This window comes from Dermacentor silvarum, chromosome 10 (assembly GCF_013339745.2).
Source record: "Dermacentor silvarum isolate Dsil-2018 chromosome 10, BIME_Dsil_1.4, whole genome shotgun sequence".
In the NCBI taxonomy this organism is placed as follows: domain Eukaryota; kingdom Metazoa; phylum Arthropoda; class Arachnida; order Ixodida; family Ixodidae; genus Dermacentor; species Dermacentor silvarum.
In genome coordinates, this window is record NC_051163.1 from 8,233,802 (window position 1) to 8,257,145 (window position 23,344).

Sequence of the window (23,344 nt, forward strand, 5' to 3'; positions counted from 1 at the left end):
AAGGCCATCGATAAGCCACCTTGCGCCATATGTCATTGTTCTAGTTATGGGACCTTGTATTTTTATTCTCTCCCGCGCTCTTTTTTTCCTTCCGCTCGCGGGCAGCGAGGTGCGTCCCTGCTGATTATTGTTGCGACTGCTTTTCCTGGTCACCGCAAAATCCAAGAAACATCCCGGGTCGCTAACAGCCCACCTCTACCTGTGTTCGGCAATAACAATGGCTTGCAGTAAATGCTGTTTTGGCCGGAGTGCTCATTCTTTACGTGTTCTCGTGTTGTCCCTTTGCCACTGTGACGCTGCATGAAGCCTGGCCGTATTAGAGTAAGTGAATTAGTTCTTGCGGCCTATGCCTCAGACGAGCATTGGACGCTCGTTCAGATGACGGATTACGTCTATTCTTGCTTGCCGCTGTCATCAGTTGCATGCGGCTACGTCATCACCGCGTTCTTACGTGACAATGTAACTGGTACGCCGTGCCAATAATGCATTAAGAATTACAACGCCGCATTTACAAATAGGCAGATCCGTCTAGATGGTGGCCGGCATTTCCTAGGCTTCTTACCCCGGTGCAACCATTCCCCACAGCCTGTAAAGACGTCCGACACTTATTCCGCAGTGTTCTGAGCTCTGTACGCCTCGTGCAGCCGCGAAGCGGACAAGAACCCAGCGCTGTGCAACGGCGGCTCCCACGGTTACGACAACATGGCGCCCGGTATGCAGTCATTGTTCGTGGCGCACGGTCCGGCCTTCTTGCAGAACGTCACCGCCAGGCCGTTCAGGAACATCGAGCTCTACGAACTGATGGCAGGTGAGTGCACAAGATTTCACTCCTTGCACTTGGTGCTTTATGAACCGTCGGCAACAAAAGGCAAGCCCCCGATTATCTCATTTATTTACTGATGAGGGTTTGACAGGCAACGCAACGACATCGCAGCTGAATGTTCGGGAACCTTAAACCTTAAACGGGCACTTAGAAAGAGCGTTCTTGCATATCGCCACCATGGGAATGCGGTTGGGAATCGAACCTTTGACTTCGTGCTCAGCTTAAGAACGTCACTCACTGATACACTGAGCTGGGAGTAAAACACGGGAAGCGTAGTTTTCAACCCCAATTAAACAATCCGATAGTAAGACTCAGATTAAAAAAAAAAAGTGGTCGCCATCCCGCCCTGCGAACGTGAATGTCCAGCGAAGCTGTATCAAACACCACACATGGTCGAGCATTGTATTCACGCTGTTCTTCTAGTGTCTTTAATTTCCGTAGTCTACCCATGGCAGTCTTAGAATGAACTGAATGAGGTGCTAGACGGTCTCCCTTTTATATATGAAAGCGTGGTGACGTCACTAAGTATATATATATATATATATATATATGCTGTACGCCTGATTGCAAAGATAGATATACCGTTTGCCTTCAGTTGTTAACCTGGCGTTTTGTGTTTACGCCACGAAATTTTCCGACCAACGTATACAGCTTCGCTGTGATAAAAATATACACCTGTTGTGCAGCCAGTGTATCGCTCTGGCGTTTCACCACGTTCTTGCAGCAAGCATAAAGTACGACGTTGCCGGTTCAATTCCCATTTGAAGAAGATTCATTACAGTGGGCGCGTCCATATACTGAGATTTTAATGCTAAATGAAGAACTCCAAGAGAATAAAATTAACCTAAACAGCCACATAATACTGCCTCCCTTAAAGCTCAGCTGCAGCTTTGGGACGTGCTCGATTGTGCGTATAATTGTTATCGCAATAGAAATGTAACAGTAATCCTTAAACTTAATTAAATGTATATCGTAAGGTACGTCTATGCCAAGGTGTAATAAAATACACTCTAAAGGGTGTTTTAGCAGAGTATAATGTGGGGCATACTTTTAACGAACGATTTGTGGCACAAAGTAAGTGACAGGAAACACAAGAGGGACAGGATAGGACGCCAGCGTCCAGGATGGGAGGCCAGCGGACCTATGCTGCCACTTACTTTGCTCCACAAATCTTTCGTTAATTCTAAAGAGTGTAAAAGATGGGCGGAACAACCTCCCGCTTAGGGGACGTGATACGCTGCGAGACGCATTGCTTGTTACATGGATGCACGCAGAGCTGCTGCGCATTCAACCCGAGCCTAACAACGGCACCCACGGCGTGCTGCACTACCTGCTGCGCAAACCCATGCCCCTTAAGGCGGAGCCGCCGCTGAGGACGCCCGGCATCTGCGACATCGACGGCAGCAACGAAGGGAACAAGGACGACGGATGCATGTGCAGAGACGTGGGTGCCTGCTATTACAGTATATAGAGCTTTTAAGTGCTAAGCACTTCCCGGGCTGTCGTTGGCGTCCGTCGCGTGTGATCTGTAATGCTCAAAACAGGGTCAAAACAAGTGAAGAAGTGATCAAAACCGGTTCAAAATAAACTAATATGGTTCAGAATAATTTAAAGACAGGAATAATCAATCATTAAGCGCATTAATTAACCGAAATTCGTTAAAATCGCTTCTAACCATCATCAGCAAATACTTTGGCTCCATGTGCGTGGTGGTTTCCCAGCAGTTGTGCCGTAGCACAGGTGTCAAAATGGATGATGGATTGCTAAACACAAGATAAAGACAGGGTAAAACAAGATAAACACAAGGAAAACACAAGGGAAACACCGGCGAATCACTGCGCCGCACTATCCCAGGTTTCACGTTAGTGTAGCTGCATTAGCGCAGGATTTGAACTACACACAAGCGCAGGATGCACAATTTAATTTATCGAAATGAGGTTGTTAGCTCGTACCCTGGGAATGTTCCCTCCAACAAACACCGCGCAAAAAAGCATGAGGTTTACTGCGCCTGATATTTCGCCGGCTATCACGTCAATAATACGCGTTACGGGTGAAACTATTTGTAGCTGTTTATATATGTCGCGTCGCCCGTATTCTTTTGTCTTTGCAACGTAGCAGCTTGGATACACGCATGATATCAACCGTGCGCTACAAAGCTATTTCCTGGGCATCAATTGAATCTGGGTCGACGGCGCGAAAGACGTGACTTCCAAAATATCTGTCACGGCGCGTTGCTCTGCACCGGTGAGCTCGGAGGCCCAAGCCTGAGTACCGCCGCGCTCGCTAGATGTCACCGTGGTGTGATCGTCGCTAAAGTCTCTGGATCGACGCTATAGAGTTACTGTATAGGCTCCCTTGCGCTCAAGCGCTCAAGAGCGTGAGATGCGCTCAAGGGGCACCTCACTGTCTACGCCTCGATTTTAGCGACGATTTAAGTGGTGATGATGATGATGATGGCGCGAGGGCCAGGGATGGCCAGTGAGCGCCAAGAAATTGTATGATGTAGTCTGTGCTATGCTATGGTCAATGTCAAAGGGTATATATGACACAGCTATATAGTGGCCTAACACGTTCGGTGTAGAGTGCGTTTTTTATATATGGAATAAAAATATGACAATGATACATAGGGTGTACAGTGATATGTTCGACGAAAATAAAATACATGCTATGAAGGGGCAATCTTAGTGATTAACTTAAGACGTTGAGAGTCTCGGTAAAAAGCTAAAGTACAATAAAGAATATGCTAGAACAGGCTATTTCGTGTCTGGAATGTGCAGCGTGCTAATAGTTTGTGCAGATCCGAGAAATTTTCGGATAGCGTGGTATCAGACACATGCCTATGCTCATGTGAAACTTCGGGTCCCTCTCTATATAGCTTATTACTTTGCCGACTAAACAATGTGGTTACGCTTTAGATGCGCTATTAAAGTTCCCTTCTACGTTTCCATTCCCTCCTTTCGGTGTCAGCTGCCAGCCTACCCTTATCTATTTTCTCTGTCGATTCTGTATATACTATTTTCATGGTACTGCGAGCTATAGGACAACGATGACGCTGGTCATTGTGAGGGTAGACTATCGCCATCTTGAATATTTTTCTATACTCTGTGAATAACTTGTAAATGTACCTCTACCCGTAAAAATATGCGTTCTAATAATAATAATAATAATAATAATAATAATAATAATAATAATAATAATAATAATAATAATAATAATAATAATAATAATAATAATAATAATAATAATAATAATAATAATAATAATAATAATAATAATAATAGTTTGCTTTTAAAGTGTTTAAATATGCATTTTACGAGCACCAGATTTCTTGTGCATGTTATACGGGAAAACTGCGACGCTAATATTTCAGCTGTCACTTTCTCCTTGCCGCTTTGTTAGTCACCCGATAAATTTAGCGGACATTTTTATAGCGATACCGGAAGTCTCCGCACATGCGCCATGGAAGTAGAGTTGCTTCATCATGAAATTACGGCCGTGTGTCTGCGCTCGTCGACATCCCCCCCCCCCCCCCCCTAAAGAAAAGAAAGAAAAAGAACGAACGAAAGAAAGAAGGAAAGAAAAAGAAAGAAAAAGAAGGAAAGTTGTCCTGTACCGAGTCTGTGCATGGTAACAATTCTGGAATATCGTTTTGCCAGTTTCCAAGTAATTCTTAACTGCGCGCACCTAGCCGGGTTCATAGCTTGTAATATCTGAACGAGTCTGCACAAGTCGAAGGTAGTTGCAAAAGAGATGGACGCACGCCCCTGTGTCTGGACCAGCTTCACATGCAAGAGCTCAGTAAATTCTAATCGCGCAGCCCATAAGGAGCTGCAGCTACGGGAACGAGCTGTCAGATTACTGCTCCAAGGTTAAATTTACGCCCTATTTTATTATCCTGTCTCGCCTGCTTATATGTGTTAGGTCGACGATTGGGACAGCCGCCACGGCGAAATGGCAGATTGTATTTTAGATAAGTTCGTATACGAGCATTGCTGGTAAACATAAAAAAACTGGCGAACTTGAACGACAGGAAAGACACCTACTAGTTTAAGGCTGACCGAACCTGTATGAAACTCTAACTGTACCGCCAACATTGTACTGTGCTTGCGAACATTTATCGCAGTAAAAATATGATCTGGCTTGTGTTACACACAGATGTCTAAATTTTTTTTAGTCTACACCGAAAATGAAGGAAACTTACCAGAGCGCAGACAGCAGTATCTGAACTGACCTGGGGTGGCATTCTGTAAGCGTCCATCTAGCGGACCGCCCACTTCGGCTGTTTCAGATTGGCTCTAGCAGCGCGAGCGAGAAGGAGACTGGCTGGCTCCTTCTCGCTCGTCCTGCGGGAGCCAATCGCGACAGCCGAAGTCCACTAGGTGGACTCTTACAGAATACCCCTCCTGGACCCATCTTGATGAAGTGAGAATTTCATGATATCTAACAAAAGTACCTCGCCATGATAATTGCACCTTGAGTTCGGCCAGTTTCATATCGAGCGCTTTCTAACACGCCATTCAACATCTTGTATACAATCACATGTTATGCAATGGTTCTCACCAATCGGCTAAACTAATATCCTTTATAGTAGCCACAAATAAGCACCCGGAATTGCGCTGCAGCCCTATGCGCAAAGGCACCCCGCAGGGTGAGTTCTCTGATAGATGGATGCTATGAGCGTCCCCTTTGAAACAGGGTGGTGGGTTGCGCCACCAAGCTCTTGTTCTTATTTTGCCTAATGTCCTATCGATCCTTATATATATAAAGAACACACAAAAAGTTTTCTGCCTCATAGCTTCTGAGCCACTATCGGGAACTTTATTTTTGTACACCTCCGTTGTTTGTGGTCTCCCTACTTCTCAGCCACCAAACCTCGAATCGTCATTTACTAAGCGGACATATGTTTATATACTTTCAACCCCTGCTATTCCTGAGCCCAACGGATTCAAGGAGTCCAGATGATCCTAAACCGACTGCTGGACAGATATCTTCACATTCAACTAAAACATGTTCCATCGTTTCCATAGCTCTAGCGCAGCAAGCACACATGCTTCTTCTTTCTTGGTGTACCTCGCTTTATAACTACGTGTTCTAAGGCATGCTGATCTGGATTCAAAAAGTAAGGAGCTTCCCTTTGAGTTATCATAAATTGTTTCCTTCCTGATTTCGTTTTTACCTCTTAGATAGTTACTCATAGCAGGTTTCTTTTCCACTGCCGCCATCCAGGAGATTGTCTCAGCCTCTCTGACTTTGCGTTTGACATTCCTTTGTTCCCATGTTGCTTACTACACCGGTCGCATACTTGCTGCTAAGCTTCCTAGTTCTTTTACTCCACTGTGAGTCAATGTTTTTCCTGTACATATAACTGAACACTCTCGCAACCCATTTACTTTCTTTCATATTCCTCAGTCGTTCGTCGAAATCAATTTTATTCTGAGCTTCCTTCACTTCAAAACTTTCCGAGCCCATATCACCTTGTGCAGCTTCTTTTGTAGTCTTCCCCTGAGCGCCAAATTCGAGGCGTCCCACTGGCCTTTGGTTGCCATCGAGTATTGTTTGTACCCCTGACTTCAAGCAAAAAACCGCATTTCCAACTGTAAGTCCTGGAACCACTCCACCTTTCCATATACCCCGAAGCATCTCGTACCTATTGTATCTCCTTACAGCGCTCTGTGTTTCATGATGGCCGCGTTTCTCTTCCTCTTTGTTATTATAGTTTTTTCCTGTGTTTCTATGTATCGATTGCCTTCGTTTATCCATACACCAAGGTATTTGTATTCTTTTACCCGAGGTACAGAGGTGAGCAGCCTTGCCTAGAACGTGGTAACGGCGGCATCCGGGAGCCAGCCAGCGACGTCTAACGGTAGTTGCTGGGCCCAAACGTGTCCAGCACCTACCGTTAGACGTCGCTGGCTGGCTCTGGAGAGCCCCGGAATGCCGCCGTTCCCGCGTTCTAGACAAGGCTGCTCACCTCTGTACTTCCGTCTGCTCACTGTTTTCATTGAATACCATAAAACCTCCGGATTAATTTTTTGAGGTTTTATGGTATTCAATGAAAACAGTGAACATACGGTGTCAACGGCGTGCCTCATAATCAGATGGTGGTTTTGGCACGTAAAACTCTACAATTTAATTTTAATACCATAAAACCTGATTTTCCAACGCTAAATTTCAATCCTAAATTCTCATCTTCCCGTCCACAGATATTATCCAGACATTGCATATCACTTTGCCTGTTTGCAAGCAACACAATGTTGTCCGCATAAAACAAACCTGGAAGCTGCTGCTCTACTATCGTGCCCGCCTGTTTGTACGTGATATTAAACCCGATATTGATTCATTCTAGTGCCCTTTCAATCCTTACCATATGTACATCAGTAAAGAGCAGCGGGGATAAAGGGCACCCCTGTCTCAGTCTCTTGGTGATATCAACTTTCTCCTCGCTCCTCATCATTTCCCGTTCAACGCAAACGATATTTTCTAGGTAAGTCTCCCTCGAAAGCTGTATACAGTCATTGCCTAAGCCTTCACCTTCCAGAATATGCCACCAAATGTTGCGGTCCACGCTGTCATACGCTCCGGTAATGTCTAAAAAAAGTGTATGGTCTCGAGTGTACGGTCACAGCGCCACGGCGTCGGATGCGGTGAAATAGAGAAAACTGGTCGAGTGAACAGGCCGTATGCTGCGTTGCTGCTGCGTTCGAGCACTGCCGTGGATTGGCTTGGGTTAAGCGTTGTTACCTCTGGGCACCTACAGGAGAAAACAGCCAGACGCAGCTAATATTAACACAGCTGCCAGAGCACGAGCCCGAGCCTTCTTCGATGGTATTAATAAGTGCACTAGCCACACTAACGCCGTGATCCCGTCTCTGTCTTCCTGCTTGGACGTTACAGAATCGTTTTTTTTTTTCTGGCGCGAACGTACAAAAAAAAAAAAATGTTGTTAAAGTGCATCTAAATATAAACAACACACTTTTGCGCGCAGGATTTTTGTGTATGGACTAATACGAAAACCACATTTGTACTCATTTCCGGCGCATATACGGCGGCATGCATCCGGCGTCGGCGCGTCAAACTTGAAATTAGCCATGGTTTCACTGCGGCACCGGCGCCGGGTATAACGCCATGCACTGACCGTATATTATATACGCCGGAAATGCGTCCCATGCGGTTGTCGTTTAGATGACATAGTGCAGAAAAGCCGTATCAGATTTTAATTCCCTTATTGCTTACTTAAAGATAGCGAATATTTATGTCTTCCCTCTTCATGTACCGGATAGTATACAGGAGAAAACCTAGGCGGAAAGCTTCTGTATAATTCAATAAATTGTGCTTAATCCTCGAAGCATGCAGCCAGGGAGGTTGTTGACTTAGCGGCGTCCAGATTTAAAGCCGTGTGGTTTCGCGCACTGTAATTCCATAGCAAAGTAGGTTGTAATTATAGGCGCTTTACTTCTAACCGTCGCGCTCACCGTGATTATCTGCTTGCGGTAATTAAGCCGTAATAAGCACTTGCGATAGTGTCGGTATGATGATAAATGTGCAAGCGCGACGCCCGATGCGCCGTTTCGGGCTTCGCTTGGCGCTAGTCCGCGGTGCAGGGAAATTTTCGAGCCTCTGGGCACTGATAGTTTTTTGGCGAACATAGCAGCGCGCGAAACGGTTAGGAGCGCGTGGCACTTGTGCATGCGTCGAAACCTCCTTAAGAAACGAAAGTCCGGACGCTGTTTTTGAGCAAGAGTGAGGTGCTGCAAGTATATAGAGTAATTGCCAACTCTCTATATAGAGAACAATGTCTAAACCGCCGTGGTGGCTATAAGTTAGCGTAAGGCGTTGCGCTGCTGAGCACGAGGTCGCGGGATCGAATGCCGGCCGCGGCGGCCGCATTTCGATGGAGGCGAAATGCAAAAACGCCCTTGTGTTTGCGCTGTAGTGCACGTTAAAGAATCCCAAGTGGTCAAAATTAATCCAGAGCCCTCCACTACGGCTTGCCTCATAATCAGAACTGGTTTTGGCACGTAAAACCCCAGAAAGAAGAAGAGAACAAAGTCTGGACGAGAGGGGGGACAGAGGGCTGGTGACGACTGACCATGGCAGTGCCAGGATGCGCCAGTCTGCACGTGCAACAAAGTCGCACACAATTTTTATTGCTATAGCAATTATATGGACACTCCATGCGGATTTCTGCCATCGGAATCGTCGTCGCCGTCGCCGTGAGGTTCAGATAAAGTCCAAGGGCGATAACATCGTCGCCGCGCGCCGTATATACTGTATGTGCGAGTGAAAGCGCGCGAGGGACGCTCGGTTTCACGGAGAGCGAACGCACGGCGGAGAGCAAACAGGACGTCTTCCGACTGTCGTGCTGAAAGGCCGGGGGGGGGGGGATGGAGGAAGGGGGGGAGGCGACGTTTAGCAGCGGCACCAAATGCGTATCTTGCGACCGGGCGCAAGGGGAACTGGCGACTCCCACGCGAAACGAGGAAAGCAGGAAGGCAGCGCGGGAGGGAGTGGGTGCGGCTTCCACTCGGCCACCAACTGCGTACTTGTACTTTGCGCGCCTGCGGGCTGTCGCGCGCACCGTATCTTGAAAGCGATCTTCACACGGCTCTTACCTTTGTATGCGCTGTGCATTCGGCCGCTCAGTTTCCGTTGAAGCGATAGACCGCACGAACCTTCGCTCGCTGCTGCTGCCGCGCTTGCTAACGCCAGCGTTTTGACAGTGGTTGTGCTGCGGTCATCGAGTGTGATCTATTCATGTTTGCTTGGGCGCGCTGACACCATGCTTTTTAATTCAGTTAGTGAGCGAATGTGTCCAAGTTTATGCAGCCGATAAAACTACTATCCTTACTCCGTATAGCTCTCTACTAATTTGCTATCGCAATTGATGCTTCGCCTTTCGGGCGAAACTGCGACTTTTTAGTACTACCATACAGCGATTTAAAAGCTGAATTGTTATGTGGTTAACACGGCTACCAATACAGATAAGGCTGTGAGCAGTTAGGGCGTACAACAAAACTAGAACCACGAGAAAAACTTAATTACCTTTACATTTTTTTTCAATGCAACAGACGACAAAGAAGAAGAATGTGCAACAGAGCTGTCGGACATTATAAAAAGGAAATCTGGTTTATTTGTGATTATTCAATAGAAAATAAGAAAGTCAGAACACTTGACCGTCTCGACTGAGTCAAGTCGGGACTCGGGACGTTTACTCTTAAGTCGGGACTGTCCCACTGAATTCGAGATGGTTGGGAATCCTAGCTGCAGGTGTGAAGGCACTAGAATACGGTGCCACCTTCTAGAGTGTCTAAGGGACTTTAAGTATTGCGATACTGTCAACTTTGTCCTGAAATCTTCTAATGCTTTTTTCATGTGAGAGACGGAGAATACTGTTAAGATAGGCTATCCAACTTATAGTTTTGTTCCGCAGTTCGCATTTAGGAAACTAAGGGGTCAAACGCCGAGTGTATATCACTGCTCGTTTTGAGGATCTGGAAACTGATGATTTGTGTTAGGGGTGGGCAAGCCTGCATTGCTGCCTGAATTCAATTCCACGGTTGTAGATATGCCGTAAATGAACTTAAAGTTATGTAGAACGACTTTTTTTTTTAGAATAGCTAAATGCGTACATTACGAATTGTCATGCAATTAAGCAAAACGTGCTTCTTCGTTTAATAGTCGATCGTAAAAGGGCGGAGTTGTGCTATCAGAGGCATCTAATGCTTATAAAAAAATGTTCGATAAAGAGAAGAACACGCTAAGCAACATTGGTCTCGGTCAGTAACCCAGGGCTGCACCCCTTCAAGCACGCCATGCATCGACAAACCGAGGCAAGGCGAACACCAATGGCCGCACGCACGATGGCGCAGTTGTGTCAAGGCGCACGTGTAGCCAGGTGCTCCGCTCCCGTTCTTCGAATTTTGTTCGCACTATACACGGGTGTTCCTTCACCTTACTACGCCAACCACGAAAGCACAGACGTGTTGTGACCGATCAACATATTGAACCAGGCAACTTGGCAAATAATCAGAGCATAACGAGCATATGGGCAGGAAACGTATGTGGCGTCGCCTGCGCATTTCTGTACATGCAGCGTATATTGTCGGCAGCGCTGTCTCGCTCTGAGCGTTCGTCGATACTCCGTCAAGTGCATGATGGGCAGATGCTGCTATGCGTGCACGTGCGGCACCTGGCACGCCGAAATAGCGTTGACTACAACTCGCGGAGTTTCTCGGAGAACACGCTGCAGATGCCGAAGCTAACATCCCGGAGACTATAGGAGATTCGCTATTAGCACTATCATCTCGCAATCATCTTGCAGTCATCCTGCAGGTGAGCTTTGCTCTCTGTAAGAGCAAAGCACACCTGCAAGATGACCATGATGGTGCGTTGAAAGCGTCGCGCGCTTCAATTTCGCTTCTTGAGCGATTACGCAAAACCTGCTTCCAGTTCGCTTGTTATAGTCTTTGGAGTACATGTGTGTGTTCTTTCCTTGCATGTGTGCCGTTATTGTTTGCCTGGAGTTATTGTATACAAATGCGGTAACTCTATGTTCGCCATGATTAGCGCGCCATCTAGATATAAGCTAGAAGTTTCTCCAGTCATAACTTAACGCGCATAACTTAACTTGAGTTATAACTTAACGTTATAACTTAACTGCCTCCGCAGACCGTGCGCCTTTCGACAGCACCGGATGCCTTGGCGCGACACACGCCCTGGGGACGGCCTTCCCAGGAAGACACCGAGGCCGTTTCGGAACTGTCACCCTGCGTGCTTGCCAACAGGGACTACGTGACGGCCTTCGACAAGGCGCTCAGGCTGCCGCTCTGGACAGCCTTCACGCTCGATGGAAAGGTACACAACCCCGTGTCGAGACTCTTAAACGAGAGGGCAGAGGGGCTGGTGCGGCAGTGTGCCGTGCGGCCAATCCATTAATTTTGGGACGGCCGCGATGTACATAGAGCCGCACTCCGCTTCGGATCTTCTTGAAAGCTGCAGGTCTTAATGCTTACAATACTTAATGCGCTACAAGACTCCCTGAAGCTTCTATGTGCATTTGCCGTTATTTGTTCGTGTATTGACGGCGCATATGTGCGTTTCATATCATCTCGCGTCCGAAATACAGTGTAGCATGAAGGAGACTTCAGCCAAGCCGTCAACCAGGCTGCGGTACCGGCTTCTCAATAAAGTCAGCATCTCTTCCTCCCCTGTCCGGATCGATAATCCTGGAGGCCGGGGCTACCGCAATATTTCGAGTCATTCATTGGCCATTACTGGGAGATGCCCACCGCCTATTGTACGCATATTATCAATTTTGTGGACTATACGCCAAATGTTCGGCCACCTCTTGCGGCGTCTTGCAGACCTCATGATTTGCTGGTACATCGCTATAAGTTAGTCATATACATTACGGAGCACTTAATATTGACTGTACGTGGTGTTTTGTCTTGTTTAATTGTTGATGTACCAAGGGATGATCGATGTTGGTTTGGAGGTTTAACGACCAAAAAGAAAGAAATATAGGACAAAAAGTAGCAAGATGAACCAGAACTAAGTCTCATTGGCTACCCTAGACTAGGGAAGAGAGCAAATGCAGAAAATAATAAGGAGGAGTACAGAGGATCACTTGAGGTACGCTTTAGATGCAGATGAACTGTAATGTTCATCACTGCCTCACAGACAGTCGGTCCGGTTGACTTCTAAAACCACAGCAGCGCTTTCGTGGCTTTCTGCAGCTGAGGTATGCCAGGTAACACAAGGGCATGGTATAGACGCTATAGCAGATGGCGGTGGTTTAATTTTGACCAGCTAAGGTTCTTAAACGGGCACACGAAAGTTCACGCGCTTTGTACATTCCGCCTCCCATCAGAATCCGCCATCACGATCACCGATCGAATCCGCGACCTTGTGCTGGCGGAATTTCATAGCCTCTCGGTCACCGCGGTGGACTGTGTGCCTCGTGAAAGCGCACATTTGGGATGTTCGCGTTATTAGACCTGCACGGCACCACTAAACAGGCGGCAATAATTGTTCGCTCCTGAACCACGTGGCCTGAGTACGTAGCACGCCTCACGCTCGGATCAACATTGTAGGGAGCAAATTAGGGTGTATACGATTTGGCGATATGCCCAGACTTCGTTACTGGCGTCGCTTGCATTCCACCGAGTGTGGGTCACGCATAGGATATGACATCGCTGCAGCACGAGCACGCCGTCGCCAACGCCTGCTGGGAGCGTGACGCGCGGCTTAAGGGTGCCGACCTCAGCTGCCACGATTACGAGGCCCTGGCCATGAGGTCCTTAACCAAGGAGCCACTCTTCCCGCCAGGTACGTAACATTTATGCTTCTACCGTATAATTGCCAGCGCCAAATGTCTAAATGGGAGGTCCGCAGTCCGGTTTATCAATCAATAAATCAATAAATCAGTCAAATGCGACAACTTTCTGTTTCAAACCACCAGAGTGCAGTTAAGACCTTACATGCACCGGGGTGTATTACGTATATACGAATGTACCGATGTGCCTCTCTTCGGCATAATGAAACTTCAGAGGACACGTGACCCACTTTCGCACTTTTTGGCGTACTGCAAAGACTGCCACGGTTAACTACGCACGTCCTCCAACGCCTTCAAAGAAGTTGTTCCTGTTTTCTAAACGTGTACGATCTGGTGTTCCTTCGGCGCACTTGGAGAGGCGGTCAGCGCCGCTTTCGTAATTCTTCCCGTCCTGTTTGAGGGAGTGAATGTTTGCTCCATATTTTCCAGAGTTGTTGGTGCACGTTTACTCTACTTGTGCCCAATCAAAGGGAACGTAGTCCATATAGGGAGTTCGCTGAGGCGGTGAGGCTACGATAACTCTCGATATTGGGAGTAAAAACGGGAGGCAAGCAGTTGGTCCTGCCAAAGCACCTCCATCCCACCGTTTCTTTAGGTCTCACTAGGTTCTTTAGGTCCCGCTGTAAGGGCCGACTTACGCTCATTCCGCACGGTCTTCCGCACGCGTACGGAAAGCGTGCGGAATACCGAGCGGATTGAGCTTAAGCCGGCCCTAAGGGAGCTGCTACTCCCTGCATGTTTAGTGTGCATTCTTGTGAAAATAAACTTCGACAGTCTGCGGGTTTTAGACCGCTGAGCCTTTCCACGTACCAATTCTGACATGCTGTTGGCTTTTCATCGAATTTCGGTTTACTTCAACACCTTTCAGTTAGAGAAACCACATGCGGTTTCTGTACAGTTCCGTACGCCTTCTTACACATTTGTCCTTGGGGAGGAAGACAAACCTTTAGCATATATATATATATATATATATATATATATATATATATATATATATATATGTATATATATGAGTAGAGTAGCTAGCTGGTCGCGCCGGTACATCTGCATTATTACTTACAGAGCGAACAGATCAAACACGGACAAAGAAGAGAGACGTATCACTGTCCGTGTTTGATTTATTCGTGCTGCAAGTAATAATAAAGCCGATTATAGGCTATAAATAGACAATATACGTACTCCACGGAAAAGAAACACCTCCGTAGGCTTTCTGTAAGGTTTCTAAATAATAAACTTCTGCGCTGTACGTATATGATGCGCATTTCTTGCAGAGCTGGCCTCGTCCCGCGCCGAGCAGTCGGCGGTGTGGCTGCACTCGAACGCGCTGCCCTTCTACCACAACCACTCGGCGGGCGTGCGGCGCGAACTGCTGCGCCTGGTGCAGCTCTGGGAGGCACGCCACGGCTCGCTGCACCTGGTCACCGGGCCGGCCTTCGACCTGGACGGAAACGGGCGCAGGCCGCCGCTGCACAGGCTCAGGTGCAGTGCGCCCGCGGCCAAAACATATCCGCGAGGATTTCTCGGTTACCGTGCAATGATTCGAGCGGCTGCGCTGGCTTATAATTGACCTCGGTGGCGTTCTGCATACATTTTCAAGGATTAACGTGCTCCTTCAACCGCACAACGAGGGATCGATCGCGAGACGCACTGCGCGTAACGAAAAGTTTCGTGGGGTTGCTACAGGCTGGTTATAGTCTGGCAGTGAAGGCCTGCAATGAGGCCCACGTATGTCATGATTGTTACCAAATATGTTTAAAGGGAAACGTGTGCAATCAGTGCGTTCCGCCCTGTGGGGTCATAACTTGAAAAGTTAAAAATATGTTTGAGAGGTCGAGGAACGCGTAACGAGCAAAGGAACAGAAAAATGATCGACATGAGGTTACAGAAAGACGACAGCATGGATTAGAGAGCACACGGGTTAGATTGATATCTTCAGTTGAGATAAAGAGGAAAACATGAAGTTGGGAAGTTGACGTTATGCGTAGAGCAGATAACCAGTGTTGTATTACACAAACAGAATGGGTGCCAAATAAAGGTTAATGCAGGCGGCAGGGTATTGGGTGGCACGATGAGTACAGGGTATTTTCAGGCACGGGATGAAGTTTGCATCAAGGCGGTTACTGGAGGCCGTCTTCGTCTAGCTGCGGATATAGTGATCGTAGTGGTAGCTTTGATGCCGACGATTACGACGATCATTTTTCTGTTTCTTATGGTGTCCACGTGTCGAAAGCAGTGTCATAGCCATGACGACACAGTCACTGCAACGCAAGAACGTTCCCAGTGCATCGGTCGGACATGGTGTGACGTGTCGCGCACCAGCGTTGCTGTTTCCAAGTATACATGCGCGTTAGGTTGTTCCGGTGTATGGACCTGTACGCTATAGTGTACGCTAAGCATCTTTTAACCGCCGTGCAGGGCTGTGCAGGAGGGCGAGGTTCTTATGCCGCCGGTGCCCACCCACGTGTTCTGCGTGGTGACGCGCTGCCTGTCCGAGGGGGTCCCGGTGGGCCGGTGTCCCGCCGAGCGGCTGGACGCGGCCGCCTTCCTGCTGCCGCACTTGCTGCGCCCCGAGAACTGCCAGCCGTGGCCGCAGTACCTGCTGCAGCACTCGGCCACCGTCGGCGACGTCGAGCTGCTCACCGGGCTGCGCTTCTATACCGAGCTGCCACCCTACGAACGCATACGGCTGCGCACGGTCATACCGCAGGCGCTGTGGCCGGCACAGTGATCGAGCCGGCTGGAGCTTGCCTATGGCTCAGCGAGCGTTTGTATAGTTTGTCTCGCTAATACCGTACTTCGGTATTAGCCAGCCAAAGCCAGCGCTATAGCGTTGGCGTTTCTCGATGGGAAAGATGGGCGTACGAGTTGTACGGTGTTCTTCCGCAGTCGCGTGTGCAGCGAAAGCCAGTGATGAGCCGAGCTTTGTCCGTGCGAGGTGAAATAGGCATCCGCATGTCCCGTAAATCATGCGGCTGAAAGCAAGATTATCACGTTGATCGCGCAGCGAGAGAAGGATTTTCTGTCGAATTGAAAAAGAGATTTTGCCGGAAAAATGTCGGACAACAAATGCTATACTTCCTTTCTGCTCAATGCGCAGTATATCCATCGTCGAACAAAGTGAATTAATTTCCTCTGTGAGCTATACCGCACTCCTTTTCATACATGGCTGGCAACGCTGACGAAGCCTCGCAAGTAATGCAGTCACTGAAGTCTCACTGTTTCGCAGTGCAGTTCTGCGACGCCGTATACGAATTAACTGCTTCGTATATCGCAACTATATACGACTTGTGGACGTAAGGGTGCATCGAATTCCGTATTATTTGTGCATCAGTGTGCTTCCAGTATGCGACGCACTATATTTTGGTTGGAGCGCAAGCGGTGCGCTGTGACCGCGGGTCGCAAAGAAGAAGTGTTTCTCTGCTGGTTCGGTGGTAAATAGGTACAAATCTGCGACACCTTCCATGCAATAATCACGTTATATTTTGCGACGCAACAGTATGAGACAATGTTACGTCGAATTACGTGACACATACCTGTATCTTTCTTCCATATCTGACACAATATTTTGACGGTATTCATTTTAACTTTATTCGTTCATTCAGACAGTTACAATTTATACACAACGTTTGTAGGCGAAGAGCTGGCAAAGACGCAGCTACCGTATGGTGACACATAGCTCGAACAGACAAAAACAGCTGATATTGCAGTAACCAAGTTTATTCTACTTCGTTGCTGGCGTAAATTTTTAGCAGCAACACGATTACGCCACTGCCGAAAATTTACACTAGCAGCGAGGTAGGAAACACTTGGTTACTGCAGTATTAAATGTTTTTGTCTGTTTTATCTCAGCGCCACTAGGAGGCAGCACCATACAGGCCGCTCACGTTTACTAAAGCCTCCGCCCAAACACCCCGACGCCCAGTCCGCCTGCGTTTACCAGATTACCCGACAAGCTAAACCCCTCTAGTAATAGATAGGCGAGTACACTAACGTATAGTAAAGCTGCTTTACTTTCCAAGGTGGCAAGAAACACATGATTTTACCAATTATACCAACTGTTAGTGAAAGATCGGTACGAAGTTTATTGATGCGAAAGGACCAATTCAGCGTCTTATGTTAAGTAACGCCAATGAACTTGTGACATACAGCGCGTTCAATCAAAACCCCTTGAAATGTAATTTGAATGTTTTGCTCGTGAATGCAAGCAGGGAGAGAAGTCTCTCTAGCCTTCAGCGTTGCCATCTATGCATGAAAAGGAACCTAGGTGCTTCTGGTAGGTGCCACAACTCTGCGCAATCATAGTGAGATACGTCACAGAAAAAGAAACTCCCCCTACGGTGTGCGCGTCTATCGAAAACATCCCCGTCCCTTCGTATTCGTGCAACACCTCCTAGATAAATGAAAAATCCTGGAGCCATTGTGACGCCATTGCTTCATGCATTGCGTTGTGTCGGAGGCATTTCTGCCCTTCACGAAAACTTCCGTGATAACCGAGCATTGATACAAGACTTCGTTCGAGATTTGTCTGAGCGTCAGATTAAGGTTCCAAGGTATTGGCTACTTTGCGTTAAAGTACTTTCGCAACTTCCTGTTTAAAAATATCCCGGCTCCCCCCCCCCCCCTGCCTAATTTTTGGATAGTTTCCACTCTCTTAAGAAGTGTGCAGAAGCAGTACTTTACTATATACAGAATTGTCATTAATACTGGACTTCTCACAATAACTGAGAACTGATGGTTTTCACTGAATGTCTTATAGGCTACAATACCTACTTCTTCTGTTTGTGTTGCGATGTCGAAAGTGTGTAAAACTCCGCTTTCCACTCATCACCCAAGAGTGCGTTTCTCATGAGCACAGTGTGTGCACCTGCGGTGATCGTTAGACTATTTTCCTCATGGGTTGGTTAGGGGGGCCCGGCTTCTCCGGCTGCGCCATTAGTTTGGACACAAAAGTGCTGCGGTATAAGTGTAAACTATCAATAATCTTCCTATCCCCGCGCTTTCCTTCATGTGACGTCATCTGGTCGCGCCCTCTCGCAGGCACCGATGGGGCCGGGTGCTTCTTCCCCTCTGAAGTGCGCCGTGGCTGTAACTGTGCGTGGTAGACGAGCAGGCATACTAGCTGGCGCAGCGGAACGACCGAAAGACATGAACAACTCGTACGCGAGTGCTTTACGGTGCGCTGACCACCGACGCATGCGCGACCCCATTCTTAACGAGCGTGATTTACTTTGTGCCTCAAAAATAGCGAACCATTGTTAAAGAGCAACTTTACGAGAGCGCCTGGTGATATGTATTTTTTTGCCACAATTATTTTGTTACAGCTGGCTAGTTTTGAAACTGTATGCATGTCGAGTGGAATCGCTGCACTGTCGTAACGCTCTCTCTTTCGTATCACATTTTGTTATTGCGAGAGTTCCGTGTATTCACTTTACTTTACTTTACATATGTGACTGTTGCACTGTGCTCTGCTTGTATATATAGTACACGCGACTTTTCAATGACCGCTGCTATGCCGTTATGAACATCAGTTCCAGCGAAACCTCGTTTTAACGAAATTCGAGAACAGTGGTGAAGTGTTTTCTGTCATAGCCGACATTTCGCTATAGCAAGTCGCAGTTGCATACGCGTGGCTTTTCAGGGGAGATCGCAACACACTCGCTATATTCATTATTTGCGTTCGATCCCGTTTCGTAACACGTAGGCTTTACTGTGTTTGCTCCAGTAACTGAGTTGGCTGTCTACTTAACGCGCAACCGTCGGATGACGCTGTGCCACACCCGTGCTTCCCTCGCTTTCCTAAATGTCTGCTACATTGAATTTCTCAATTGCAAGTGGAGCGAAGTCTCGTTAAGACGAAATTTTCCGTAAGCGACGATTCGTTCATTGTAACCTTTCAGCGGCGCTACTCTCGAGAAGTGCATGCACTAATTGGTTACGGGCGTCACTTTGTTGTCATATACAGAATGAATGTGCGGCTTTCTTTGTGCCGAGCCGTGGATCGTGCAATCTTGTGGCTCCCCTTCATATTCTCGTTTACTCCTTACCTCCCACTTGGAAGGCGTATTATGGCATCAAAACCATGCATTTTTCTTTATTGTTATATAACCACACTATATAAAAACATGCTTCTAGAGCCATTATCGTCTCTTAACCTGTGATAACGCGGCCGACATACTTCGCCAATGTGAACAGACATGATTCGAGCGTAATCATATGGGTCGTTACCAAACCTATGCATTTAAAGTGTCTCGTGCACGTTTAGGGCTGTATTCGGTGCTCGAAACTGGCCCTGAGGTTGTACGCTTCGTGAGACGATGTTTCACCCGTTGCCACGCCAGGACACCGAAGCGCTGTACAGTAATGACGTATCAATGTTTTGTATTTCCGCAGCGATAACTGGCGCAGCGTGGAAGTCCTTCGTCCCGGACATCGTGTCCTGTCATTATCCTTGAGTGCCTTTTTTTTTTGTTTTTTGTCAATACCGTTGTTAATCTCTTTAGCCAGTGCCTCCTGGCGTGTGTGTAATTAACTGAACACAATTATGAAGCATTGGCTTCAGAACAGGCATTATATACTTTTCTCGGAGGAGATTTAACAGAAGTTGCTGTTGTATAGACATTAGACAATCGATTACGTTTTTTATCTTTTAAATTATAAAGTGCTGTCTCTGCTGAGACCTAAGATCTCCAGCAGAGGCAACACTTATAATACCCGTGATGCTTCCTCAAGTGTTTAGGCTGCTGTTGCCTTGAAGAGTTGTGCTAGTATTTGCTCCAGTTGAATATCTCTGGCAGCTAACATCTCCCGTATTTCTTAGACGAGCAAACTGTCGTGACACTCCTTATCTACGGATGCACGAGAATTCCTCGTTAAGCGAATGCCCACTGCTTTCTTTGTGACCATCATCGCTTCGGAAACAATTGTTCAGGAAGCCTGGACGCCACTTACACTGTGGGTATGCCCGACATGGCTACGCTGCTCACGTTCCCTGACTTGAGTGTCCAACCGGCGGCCTTCGAGAGACCGGAAGGGGAAATTAATGTATTTTTGATATCTTCGGAGTCGCAATGTTTAATAAAAGTTCCTTCCAACTGGCCAACGTGGTTCAGACCTGTCTGTCGTATGCGTGGGACCATGATATTCCCAATCGTTATCTTTGTCATCATTAGCCTATTCAAGTCGATTAAAGGTCAGATGCCTCGCCCGGTTGCGGCATCAACTTACGTCTGTTATGCGCAGAGTTCACCTACCCTACACTTGTGAGTTTCCTATAACCTCGCAACACAATCCGATACTGCGTCACCTAAGGTATTTTCTCTTTACCTGTTATTCACTCAGTAAAACTAGCATACCGTGGAATAGATGAAGTCAGAATACAGATTTGTTATTGTGCAGCTATCATAAGTGGCCTAAGGATAGAACACGTGATCTAAATGGCACGCCCACACCAATGCTGCCGTGTGCTCACGCGAAGTCTTTTTCAAAAGTATACAAGTCATTGGAGATTGTACACCTGACTTGACACGCCTGCACATTTATAGTGATGTCCACTACACTTTCACTATACGCTAAAAATTTGTCGCAGTTTCACCCGAAAGGCGAAACACCAATTACGATAGCAAATTAGTAGAAAGCTATACGGAGTAAGGATAGTAGTTTTATCAGCTGTATAAACTTAGACATGCAGCAGCACCAGCAATGCGCAGAACTGTTGTCGACGCCGTCGGCGTTTTGCCCGCGTTCGCACCAAACGCGTGCGGCATTTTTATATAAATACGAATTTGATGCCGCAGCTAAACGTCGCCTCCCCTCCCTCCCTCCCTCCCTCCCGTCCCCCCACAGCCTTTCGCGCGACGGAAAAAGTTGCGTTTGCTCTCTATATATGGAAAGGAGGAAAGAGACGCTTCATTCTGCAGCCCTTCAGGGAGCACGGCGCAGAACGCGCGTTTGCTCTCCGACGTGCGTTCGCTCCCCGTGAAAGCACGCGTCCCTCGCGCCCTTTCACTCGCACATACAGCGTCCCGAGCGCGGCGACGATTTCATCGCCGTTGACGTCATACGGAACCTCACGGCGACGGCGACGCCGACAGCAGAAATCGGCTTTGAGTGTCCCTATAATTGCTATCGCAATAAAACGTTGCGAGGCGAGAAGGTGGTAAAGACTTCCGACGCTACTCGACGAGTATCCCGTTCTGATCTCATTTTCTTTTTTTTTTATTCGTCAATAAAATCACTACTACTACTTCTGATCTCGTCGAAAACCTCCGAGCCGCCGCCAGAGGCACGCGGGAAAAACGCCGACGGCGTCGACAACAGTTCTGCGCGTTGCTGGTGCTGCTGCATGTCCAAGTTTATACAGCTGATAAAATTACTATCCTTACTCCGTATAGCTCTCTACTAATTTGCTATCGCAATTGATGCTTCGCCTTTCCGGTGAAACTGCGAAATTTTTTTCGTAATATTTATGAATTTGGGCCGGTTTGAGATTTTACAAATATTGCGCCACGTTTTGCATAAAATGAATTTTGCTTGCGAGACCATTCGCACGTCGGCCTCCACACATTCCATTTCGTCTTCTGATGCCTAAAAAAATTGCAAGAGGGATATACTTGCTTTGAGCAAGTTTATATGATAAAGTTCTTAAAGCAGGCGAAATTGGCGACAGCTAAGTCGCTGAAAAAGTCGCTGCGATGTGGAAAGTTTGTTCCACGTCAACATCTGTTGTTCCATGCTCGTTGCAGCTCGGTGTGTTGTGTTTAAAATTAAATCCTCGTTGCTCTATGTGCGTATGTACTCCTGGAAGGACGTGCTCAGGGCAAGCCTTAAAACATAACGTGTTCTATCTTCCCCCTTCGGTGCGTCGTCGTCCTTGCTGCCAAACGCACTCCGCGTCTCTGGAGACCATATCCCTCTGCGCGCGCGAGCCGCGCATGCGTCGTCAGTGAGACAGCACGGCAACGGTGGCGTCGATGGCGTGAAGTAGAGTTACTCTATATGCTCCCTGCGGGAGCCATATATAGTAACTCTAATTCACGCTACTTCACGCTAGCGTTATTATATATGGCTCCCGCAGGTCCCGTAGGGAGCATATATAGTAACGCTAGCGTGAATGTGCTTCGAGCGCCCCTATAATTGCTATCTCAATAAAAACCGATGGCACCTAAGCACTTCTCATGAGTTGTGAGTGCGAAAGCATTATGTCCGATCGAACGCCGCTGAGCGGTTCTTCGAGTTATGTGCTGCGAGTGATGTTTTCGAGTTTTGCTCCGGGGTATGTTGTCGAGTTTTGCGATTGAATTGGTGCGGTTATTTTTTAGGGGCGAAGCTCCTTAGGGTGTGGGTCTGTCCCTCCTCTGTAGTATGTAGTAGTAGTAGGTAGCCACGTCTACTTTTATGAAGAAAAAAAAAATTCCGAAAGTTGTGTCCGTAGCGCGGAATCGAACCAGGGACCCCTCGCTTCCGAACGTGCGGCGCTAGCCACTACGCCACGAAGCGCACATGGACACACGCACCTCGATGACAATAAATACCCAACATTAACGAAAGACTGCGCGTTTCTAACGCGTTTGTGCTAGCGTGTTACGGCCCGTGCAAGAAGCTGGTGTAAGACGATGTGGCCTCTCCGCCTTACTCCCGTATTCATAAACGCTCCTCGACTTTTTGAACTTGACTTGCCACCGCCTTGGGCAGCGCGTTCGAAACGCGTCAGTTTCGCGTCAGTCAAGTTCAAGTCGAGGAGCGTTTATGAATACGGGGGTTATACTCTCTCAGCAGTCATGTGATGGCGTCGGCAAACGCGGTGCACGTTCCGGCATGTGTAAACGGCTGCGTAAGACGCTGTGGCCTCTCCCCCTTACTAGAGAGTACTGCACGTTTCTAACGCGTTTGTGCCAGCGTCCCCTTAAGCGGGAGATGGTGCAATTATAATGAAGGGCGCTGTTATAAAATAGGAATGACGTCACATATGGCGCGTGTCATTGGTGGAAGTCAATCGTTCGATTTAGTGCGGCGAGACTGGGCGAATTACACGGAAGATTCATGGTTTACCGATGATTCCCTCCAGAGCTTCGCCCACTCATCATCATTCATCCCGTGGATATGCGGTGATTTTTTGTACAGTTTCTACGCTAGCTTGTTGGCTGTAGACCGGAATCATTCGGACGATATTGCTGATATTGCTGAAAAAT

General features: G+C 47.6%; 1 protein-coding gene across 1 annotated transcript in view; it reads left to right on the forward strand.

Moving 5' to 3' along the window:
- The window catches only part of LOC119431185 (ectonucleotide pyrophosphatase/phosphodiesterase family member 3-like), a 57,361-nt gene extending 37,105 nt beyond the window's left edge, over positions 1-20,256 (forward strand). The window contains 6 exon segments of the mRNA XM_049657614.1: positions 645-808; positions 2,098-2,267; positions 11,492-11,677; positions 13,024-13,150; positions 14,429-14,636; positions 15,573-20,256. Of these exon segments, the coding sequence (XP_049513571.1) occupies positions 645-808; positions 2,098-2,267; positions 11,492-11,677; positions 13,024-13,150; positions 14,429-14,636; positions 15,573-15,885 (1,168 nt within the window). The 3' untranslated portion in view covers positions 15,886-20,256.
- The last annotated feature ends 3,088 nt before the right edge of the window (positions 20,257-23,344 follow it).